Here is a 9,622-nt window from a genome sequence, read left to right as displayed (position 1 = left end):
AAAAAAAAAAAGGAGAGTCAAGACAGGGCGGTAGCCCTGGGAAGCCCACGGTCACCAGGGACCATGAAAGGCCAGCGTAGGCCTGAGTCCCCGGAAGGCAGCAGGTGGAGGGGAAGTGTGCAGAGTGCCTCAGAGCACCACGGGGACAGCAAGAGGAGCTTCCTGGAGCTCCCACCACCACCTCCTGAGCCCCACTTACATTAGCAGAAAAGCACTCCAAGGCCATTAAGCCTGCCCTCAACAATCAGACTTAATGCAGTGCTACTACTGACTGCTATTTGTACCACTTGCTTAAGGAAAGTTACTTTTCAGTTTTGCCATTCCAGTGGGTGTGAAATGAGGCATCTCGGACCCAAGAAGAGAAAATATCGTGACCACAGAAAGGCACTAGGAAAGCAGAGCCTATCTGAGATGCCTGCACAGAGAAGTGGCAGTGGCAGCAGGAACATGAGACAGAGGTGGTGGGCTTTCAAGCCCACCGAGGGAGCAAAGCTGAGGCCTTTGGGTAGAAGGTTGGCTTGGTAAGTGGAATGCTCTTTGGGGCATTTCTGCTGGTGCAGTGGTTATGCATCAGGCTGCTAACTGCAGGGGGAACATCAGCTGCCTTGCAGGAGAAAGACAGGGCTTTCTACCACCATCTAAAGTTTCAGTCTCAGAAACCCAATGGGCAGGTCCACCCTGTCCTACAGGGTCACTGTGAGTCAGCATCGACTTGATGGCAGTGAGTCAGGAGCTTTTTAACACTTGTTCTAGCTGGACAAAGGCCGAGGGGCCGTGTGGCTAAAAGGCTAAGGACCTAAGAGAAATGTCCCTGCTGGTATGGCTAAAAAGAGACACGTTGGACAAATGAACTGTATCCTCAATGCTTTCTGATACTGACTTGTAATCCATCAACTTCCTTAGTGAACCCCATTTAAAATAAAAAATAAAATAAAAGCACTGCCACGGAGTCGATTCTGACTCAGAGCGACCCTGTAGGACAGGGTAGAACTGCCCCTGTGGGTTTCTGGGACTGTAACTCTTCACAGGAGTAGAGAGCCTTGTCTTTTCCCCTAAACCCCCATAATCATGAAAGAAAGAGAAAAGAAAAGTTACTTTGAATTTAACAGGATCACTGCACACTTCCCTTAGCCAGAATCCATTACTAGGTCCAGTGGAGTCCGAGTAATTAGAAGTTGCCCCCTCTGCCACTCTCCTAGGAGAGCTAAGGCTCCAACACTGAGTGGAGCCCCAGGAGCTGCGCGCGCGCGCGGAGTTTTCCCTCTACCTTGTCCTTCCAGGGACCTCTTTCTTACCACAGCTCCACACAGGCCTCAGGGTTCTGAAAATTGTTCTCGATTGTACACAAATGACCCTTCTTCATATAGGGGTGTATGTGTGTCTCTAGGGGTCCTAGTGGCACAATGGTTAAAGCAACTGGTTGCTAACTGAAAGGTTAGTGGTTCGAATCCACCAGCTGCTCTGCAGGAGAAGAATGCGGCAGTCCGCTTCCCTAAAGAGCCACAGCCTCGGAAGCCCACAGGGGCAGCCCTACTCTGTCCTACAGGCTCACTCGCTGTGGGTTAGAATTGACTCGGCGGCAGTGCGCTTGGGTTTTCTTTCTTGTTCTTCACTAGATAGGGTCTAGCCAGGGTGAAAAAAGAGGCCCTGGTGGTATAGCAGGCTACAAGTTGGGCTGTTAACCACAAGGTCAGCGGTTTGAATCCATCAGCCCCTCCAAGGAAGAAAGAGGAGGCTTCCTGCTTCCCTAAAGAGTAACAGTCTCAGAAACCTACAGGGGCACTTCTACGCTGTCCTGTAGGGTCACCATGAGCCAGAATGAACTCGATGGCAGTCTGAGGGTTTTGGAGTTCTGAGCTCGGATGGGGCTAGAGGAGGGAAGGCTGGGGGCCTCACCAGTTGTCTGCAGCGTGGTCAATAGCAGCTTCCAGGAGCCCCAGCTTGTTCAGCAGTCTCACAGCAGCCTCTCCTCCCAGGCTCTTGGCCCACAGATAAGCCACGTGCTTGTGGGCATTTGCTCCTCCGTAAGTCTTGGCCACCTGGAAAGCACAGCCACTCAGTAGTCCTCAGGTGCAGGGGCACCTCGCCACGACCTCTGACTCAGCTGTGACAAGGACCAAAGACCTGTTCTGAAACAACAGTAAGTGGGGTCCATTTCAGGGTCTCTTAGCCTGCTTAGGGCCCAAGAATGAGCTTCGGGTAGTTGACAAAGCCATAGAATGACATGCCAACTTTCCTGCATATAAGTGTGGATTTTTTTTCTGACAAAAGAGGATCTTCCTTTGTAAAGAGGTCATCATCAGCTTGGGATGAGAGTGACTGTGTCACTGGAGAGTGTGAAAGAGAGCTGGCTGTCCCCCCGCTGTGGCCTGGCCTCCTTACCCGGTAGGCCTCTTCCCACAGCCCATTGGACCGATACATGTTCACTGTTGCCTTCCATTCCTGGGCCTCAAGGTAGTGATACTCGGCCTCCTGTAGCCGGCCTTCAGCCTCCAGCTCCTGAGGGAAAGGGGGTCAGGATGGCAAGATGGAGGCCGACGAGGGAAGAAGTGGGCATCGACAGGAGAAGGCCCACCTTGCCCAGATGTAGGTGGGTGTCGCTGAGTAGATCGGGGTGGTGCTTCCCCACCAGGCGGATCATGTCATCGTAGAGTTTGTGCTTTTTGAACATGGTAATGGCAAGGTCAGCTTCTTCCACTGTCACGTAGAGCCTAGGGATGGCCGATACACCAGGGGCGTTCTATAACCAGATGCCTGTACTAGCGCCATTCCTAAGAGATGCTGTCACTGCCCTCTGGGAAGAGGACACAGACCCTCAGATGCCTCCCAGGGGCCTCGCTGGTCCTCACTGCCTCGGAGGTCGTGGCTCACCTTTCCGCCTCGCGGTACTTGCCCTGCCTCTCCAGCTCCTGAGCCTGGGTGATGTACAGCACGGACACATCTTCAGGCCTCATGCACTTCATCGCCAGCTGTGCAGACACACAGAGCCAATTCCCAAGGGAAGCAGAGGGGCACGCAGAGCCCTCAGGGAAGCAGGGCTTTAAGGCACCTGCCTGCCCAGGAATTCTCAACGCTGCCAACGGGCCACGCTGCTGGTCAGCTCCAGGGAATGGCAAGCCCGAGCGGAGCAGGCTAAGCGTGCGAGGCTGCTGAGCCAGGAGGGTCGGCGAGCGATGCCTGGTGCTGGTGAGGATGAGCCCACTGCTGTATCTTCTGGGGCCTTTGGGCATGGTGTGCCTAGAGGCTCAGGGGTGGCCCTCCAGAGCTCCCGGCCCTCAAGCACAGCTGCTTTCTTCAGAATTACGGGCTGGGAAACAAGGGCCCCCCTCCACCTTGCCCTTTCTCCATGGCAAAGGGTCAAAGTTAGATGTATTTTGGTCCTCTTTCTCAGCCCGTAGGGAACCCAGTGAGGTGGAGCAGCATGGCGCACGACGAGGAGCTTGCTGGCCATTCATTCTATCCCATTCCCTACCTTGTGGGCTTGCTCCCAGCGGCCGGCCTGGGTGTACATGTCGATGGCATCTTTTGTCCGCTCTCCCTTGGTGTAGAGTTCCTCAGCTATCTGTCGGGGAGGAGAAGGAGAGGCAGAAGTCAGAGCAACAGAGAGAATGCCGCTTGGGGTAGGTGGCACAAACCATACCGAGGGGTGCAAGGTCTGGGATACTATTACTTTACAATCATAGAGAAGAAAGGATGACTCTGGGTGTCTCCTATCTGTTATAACTGAAGAAGAAGAAAGAAAGAATGACCAGCTCCAAACCATCTAACAATCGGGTGTTTAAAGGGGCCTCACATTTCTGCAAGGCAAGGCAGTCCCCTAGGAGGGGGTTGCAAACAAGTTGAGGAAGAACTTCATTATCTTTTCATTCTGTTTTCCATGAACGTTTTGAGGGTTTTGGGTTGGGTTGCCAAGTGCCAGCTCGGCAGTTTGAAACTACCAGCATTCCGTGGGGGAAAGATGGCCCTCTCTGCTCCCATACAGAGTCACCGCCTCGGAACCCACCGGGACCTACAGTTCGGAATCTGCTCAGTGGCGGTGGGTTTTGGGTGTTGGTCGTCTGGGATCTATATTGCAGTCATTAATGATGAGCTGCTCCTGCGGACCCAGAGAGCTCTCTGGGTGGGAGGGTCTGGGTCACGTTGGGAGGGGCCTGGGCAGGTGAGCCTTCCTTCCCGTTTGGGGTGGGGGTCACTGTGAGTCCCAAGAAGGAAGGTCTGGTGCGCAGGGCCCCATCGAGAGTCCTCCTCACCTCGTACTCCTGTAGAGACGCATAGTGCTGGGCCACACGAGGGTAGTATTTGGACGCAATGTTCCGGTCCTGCAGGTCTAAGATATAAATCGCCTTCTTCCACTGGCGGGCACCCAAGGCGGCCTCAATCGCCTTAACGGAGCACCTGGCACAGTTGGGGAAGACAAGGGACCCCCTTAAACACACTTCCACTTACAGTTTCAGATGTCTCTTCTTTCAGGCCTTGGTGCCCTGACTTGCCCACCTCCCCTCGCTTTGGCTCAGATCTCCTCTGCATTACCACCCCCCACACGGCGCCATACCGGGCTTCGATGAAGTGATTGATGGCTGCATCGAGCTGCTTCTGCTGCACCAGGTGGTCCCCCCAGGCCTCCTCCAGTTTCACCACCTCCACTGGGAATGCCAACCGAGCCAGTTCCACAGCTGCCAGACAGAAGGTGGGTGCTCAGCCAGACTCCCAGGGACAGGGCTGGGCAAGGCAGGAACAGGGAAGGAAACATGGGGAATGGGCAGGAGGTGGAGGGTGAAAGAGGACCAAACCAGGAAATGTCCACAGCTGTGCCCACTGAGGGGGGCCCGGGGCGGCTTGGCAAGAGTCTACAGCAGTGAAGGCTGGCGTGAGGGCGGCTAGTACCTTTCATGAAAGCGTTGCCTTTACAGTAGCACTCAAGGGCCCTCTGGGGATTTCGAATCTTCTCAAAGAGGTCACCGGCCTGTGAACACACGCTCATTACCACAGTGACACCCCCGACGGTACAGGAAATCAAGTGTCAGCTTCACAAGCAGGGAACGCCACCTGTCGGGGAGGCCTGTGTGCTCCAAGACTCCTCTGGGTAGAAGAGGGGTCCTGAGCCCGGGAATAAAGGGAGAAACTCGGCCGTACCCTTTCGTAGAGCTCCCCCTTGATGAGGGCGGTGGTGATGTGCTCCACCAGCTCTGTGTTGGCTAGCAGTTCCTCTCGGGTCAGCACCAGCCGAGCAGCTTTGGCTGGGAGGCCAGCTTTGAGGTAGAGGCTGATGGCTGCGAGCCCATCCCCTTGGCTCTCCTGCAGCTCACCGGCTCGCTCCTCCTGCTGGGTGTCCATCAGCCACTGGTAGTAACTCCGGCGCAGCTTCTCCATGGCTGGGTGACCCTGCACGGGTCACAGAGGAGAAGTGCTTCTCCAATGTCCCTGGACTCGCGGAAACCCTCCCAGCTACCACTATGCTAGGGCTGAGGGCCCCCTGAACAAGGAGGGGTCGCTAAAGTGGACAGAACTAAGCTCAGAACTGTGAAGAAGGCAGAAGGGGTACCTTGGCCTCAGCCACAGCAATACACTCATCCCAACGGTGCAGCTCCTGGTACATGTCCATGGCCTCCTCGACAGCATTCTAGGGGGACACCGGCAGAGGGAGAGGTGAGGACCAGAGTTCAGCTAGCCCTTGTCAGCCCAGCAAATAGGACAGCCCACGAGTCCTGAAAAGCCTCACCCTTCACTATACAAGCAGTGACCGATTTACTGAGACACTCAAGAAGCTGAAGCCCCAGGGCCCCGTATTTGCTCATGGGGAGACCATGGGTACCCAAGGTAATTTTTCTTAAGGAGCATTCTCCATTTCGTATAAGCTTTTGGCCTCCCCAAAGCCTGAGTTCACTCTTGTCATGAAGCAAATTGAGTCTCCCAAATCTACATGAACTTACTAGAGTATGATCCCTAGTATTGTGTGGCTGTCCATTTCATGATCTGATAGAATTATCCTTCATTTTGTCATGTGTTGCACACCCTAACTCCTATATGGTAATGAGGTAGGATTACTGGGGGTGGGGTGTCTATCGTGAGTCACATCCTTATGCAACTGACACCTTTGTTTGAGTCCCACCTTAGCAAGAGATAAAGGTAGAGCGAGATGAGGAATCTCTTTCTGATAAAGAAAGATGAGCCAGGAATGAAGCCAAGGTCACTGGGCTGAAAACCACCTGCACTGAGAGGAAGGCTGCTGCCCAGCATATGGAGACCCCCAAGGCACGCCAGGCCAGTGAATGTTAAAAAGGAGGCAAAGACTTTCTCCCAGAGCCGAAACAGAGGGAAAGCCTTCCACTAGAGCTGGTGCCCTGAATTCCCACTTCTAGGCTCCTCAGCTGTGAGAGAATGCATGTTTGTTTGTTAAAGCTGTCCACTGGTGACCCTCTGTTGTAGCAGCACTAGAGAGTCAGGACAGCCACCAAACCCATGGCCATCACGTCAATTCCAACTCATTGTGATCCTGCAGAACGGAGAACTGCCCCGTAGGATTTCCAAGGACTTAAATCTGTACATAAATCTGCTCTCCTGTGGAACAGCTGGTGGCTTTGAACTGCCAACCTTGTGGTTAGCAACCAAGTGTTTACCCACTGCACAACCAGTGCTCTCTGGACCCCCACCCTAGTGCACAAGCATTGCAAGCCTAGTGACTATACAACTCTTCTCGGTCTGATTGAGCTATTGAAGTGCATGACATTTAGATTATGCCCCAAGTAAAACTGTTTATTAAAATTTTTAAAAAGACAAACTCATTCAGCACCCATTAGCTCGAGTTAGGGAGTTACACAGAGCTGAAATGCCCACCTTAAAAAATTGACAAAGAAAAAAATAAAATAGAATAAAGAATTACAAAGCCAAGCTCTGCAGTAGAGGAAGAGATCACTCAAAAGACCCACAGCCAATGAAACAATAGGAACTCCTTTAAAGGTCTTTCCAAACCTCTGGAAGAATAGATGGGCAGTTGCTTCCATGGGAGTTTGCCTCCCTGTTTTCCTCATCAGATCCCCTTTTCCACCCTGCCCTCTTCTCCCATCACCTGCTCCAAGAAGATCATTTCAGCCAGTTTGTAGTTCTTCTCCAGCATGGCTAGCCGTGCTCGGACCTGATAGAAGTCGGTTCCTTCTCCACCCTGTGAGAACATGGGCGTTCTAGCGAGCCTGTCTGTTGGGGCTAAAAGACAGGAAGGTCTACAGAGAAGGGAAAACCCAAGGACCAGGGGAGCTGGGAAGCTGAAAAAAAAAAAAATCACACGGCTTGAGGTTTAGTAAGAACTTCAAAATGGTTCCACGTGAGGGCGGGGTGGGGGTGGGCAGGGAAGCGTGGATGACTGCAGAGGTAGGCACCACGGGGCTGAGCGCGGCAAGAACTCTCAGCCTCGAAACGGAAAAAATCCAGAGGATAATACTTGCATATTCCCGAGACACTTGATCTGCAATCTCATTGGTCTCGTGCAGGAATCGAGCTTTTGCGACGTGGCCCAAAGCAGAAAAGCACCTAGGTGGTGTGGACGTGATCGTATTAGCAGTATTACTAGAGCATCGTTATTCACTGGTTCAGCAAATGCACATTGGACAGCCGCAAGGTTCTTCCTTACGTTGCAATACAAAGGAGTGGACTCTGAGTAGCTGTTCTATATGTAGACAGGGAGAATCACCTTGTCTCTGAAAACATGGCCCACTGGAGGCGACTTATAATTGTTTACGGTGAACTTTTGAATTGCCTGGCAACAAAGACGTCTTGGATTGTTGCACAAGTTCATAAACAGGGGAGTGCAAGGCCTGGGACCACTCCTCCAGACACTCCTCTCGACATAACAGGGGCCAAGCGAGACGCAAGCCTGGTGTTCCTGGGACTTACAGGCTAGTGGAAGGAGGCAAATGGTAAACGAAGAGAATCTACGAGAAGGAGCCAGAACAAACCCTGTGCTGTTCTTGCTGACTAATGTCCTAGGAGACGAGTGGCGGTCAGGAAGAGCCTCTGAGGCACTGACCTCTGAGCTGAAGCCTGAAAACAAGGAAGAGCCCGTCTTGTCCAGATGGGTACATGCCTTCCAGGCCAAAGAACCAGCTAGTGACATTGTCCGATGTCGGGAGCCAGCTTGGCACAAAGGACCGATAGGATGCCAGTGTGACCAGAGACTAATGGCCGAGTAGTAGGTGACTGGTCTCAAAAGGAAGCAGAGACCAAATATTGCAGGGCCTTTGGCTATGCCGAGTAGTCTGGCCTTCAATCTGAGCACAATGGTCGGCGACTGGAAGGTCTAGGCAAGGAAGTGATACAGTCTGGCTGCCGTGGGACGACTGGCTTGTAGGGAAGCAACAGCAGCCCCTGTGAGATCCATGAAGAGGTTACTGCGGCAGCATCAGGGGGACGTGGCGGTGGTCTGTCCTCCACTGGACAGTGGCGGTGGACCAAAGGTACTGATTCAGGATATGCTTCGAAGACAAAGTCCTCGGGCTTGCTAGCAGACCAGATGTGGGGTGTGGGAACAGGGAGCTCAGGATGAGGCCTTGCCAAATAGCAGCAGTTGCCATCGAGCACTGACCATCTCGTCAGCTCTGCGCACAGGTTCTCGCCCTTCTCCCTCACTCTATGAGGAAGCACCCCATCACTCCCGCTGACACGCAGCACATTCAGGAAGGTTGGGTGACCTCTCAAGGGTTACTCAATTTGGTTAGTGGTGGCCCGGATATAAACTCAAGGAGTGTGGAGTCTCAAGTTTGACCTATCAGTTATTAAAACATAACTCGGGGTATACACACAGATGCATGGATTGATGTGCATGGTCAAGAAAGGGCAGTAAAAATAGTACAAGGTACTTGTTTTTAACAATTTAGGAGGATGGGCGCGCCATGGGAGGTCCATGGGCACTTGTAGGTAGTGGGGAAGGAAGCGGTGCCTCACACTGGCTGGGCGCAGCCCACGGGTGAGATGCCCACGAGCCCACCTTCCCAGCTGTCTGGCCTCTCACTTCCACATGGCCACCTCGCCTCTCCAAGGAGCCCTGGTGGGGTAGTGGTCACATGTCCAGCTGTGAGCTGCCAGGACAGCCGCTTCTTGGGAGAAAGAGACGGCAGAGCTTTCTACTCCCGAAAAGCGCTAACAGTCTCAGAAACTCGCGGGGCAGTCCCACTGCGCCCTCTGGGGTGGCTCTGAGTCGGGGAGCCTGGCGCCTGGCCCTCACCTCTCAGCGATGTGGAGCTGCTTAGCCTCGAGCGCCAGCTTGCTCAAGGTCTTCCACATGGCCTCTGTCTCGGGCGTCATTTCCAGTGTCTCCAGGAAGGCTGTTGCCCTGGACCGGGAAGGAAGCAGAGGAATGAGCAGAGCAGGGGGCCTAGCCTCTCCCTTGGGACCCTGTTCCCACCCATCCCACGGCCTTCTCTCACAGCCAGCCTCTCCCCGCACCCCCCGGTGCTCGCCCCTCCTCACCTGGTGTAGTTGCCGTCATCGATGGCTGTTCCAAACTCAATCAGGCCCTCATCCAATGTGTAGGCCACTGTGGTCACGCCCTCGGTCACCATCACCTCGGTCTTCCCCCCAGCCCGCTCCAAACCTACCACGTCGCCCTGTCAAAGGACATTGCCCAGCCCCC

General features: G+C 53.8%; 1 protein-coding gene across 1 annotated transcript in view; it reads right to left on the bottom strand.

Moving 5' to 3' along the window:
* IFT172 (intraflagellar transport 172) overlaps positions 1–9,622 on the bottom strand; it is a 17,323-nt gene that overhangs the window by 7,395 nt on the left and 306 nt on the right. The window contains exons 2-15 of the mRNA XM_004710222.3: positions 9,460–9,596; positions 9,215–9,322; positions 7,440–7,524; positions 7,067–7,159; positions 5,543–5,620; positions 5,134–5,382; positions 4,885–4,963; positions 4,553–4,673; positions 4,251–4,395; positions 3,473–3,562; positions 2,872–2,969; positions 2,576–2,711; positions 2,383–2,499; positions 1,897–2,039 (exon numbers count right to left, since the gene is read on the bottom strand). Coding sequence (XP_004710279.2) covers positions 1,897–2,039; positions 2,383–2,499; positions 2,576–2,711; positions 2,872–2,969; positions 3,473–3,562; positions 4,251–4,395; positions 4,553–4,673; positions 4,885–4,963; positions 5,134–5,382; positions 5,543–5,620; positions 7,067–7,159; positions 7,440–7,524; positions 9,215–9,322; positions 9,460–9,596 — 1,679 coding nt within the window. The remainder of the gene's footprint in view (positions 1–1,896; positions 2,040–2,382; positions 2,500–2,575; positions 2,712–2,871; positions 2,970–3,472; positions 3,563–4,250; positions 4,396–4,552; positions 4,674–4,884; positions 4,964–5,133; positions 5,383–5,542; positions 5,621–7,066; positions 7,160–7,439; positions 7,525–9,214; positions 9,323–9,459; positions 9,597–9,622) is intronic.

This window comes from Echinops telfairi, unplaced genomic scaffold (assembly GCF_000313985.2).
Source record: "Echinops telfairi isolate 266 unplaced genomic scaffold, ASM31398v2 ScPeMD7_2573;HRSCAF=3158, whole genome shotgun sequence".
Lineage (NCBI taxonomy): Eukaryota > Metazoa > Chordata > Mammalia > Afrosoricida > Tenrecidae > Echinops > Echinops telfairi.
Note: the sequence above shows the minus strand (reverse complement) of the source record. Positions and strands in the feature narration are given on the sequence as shown.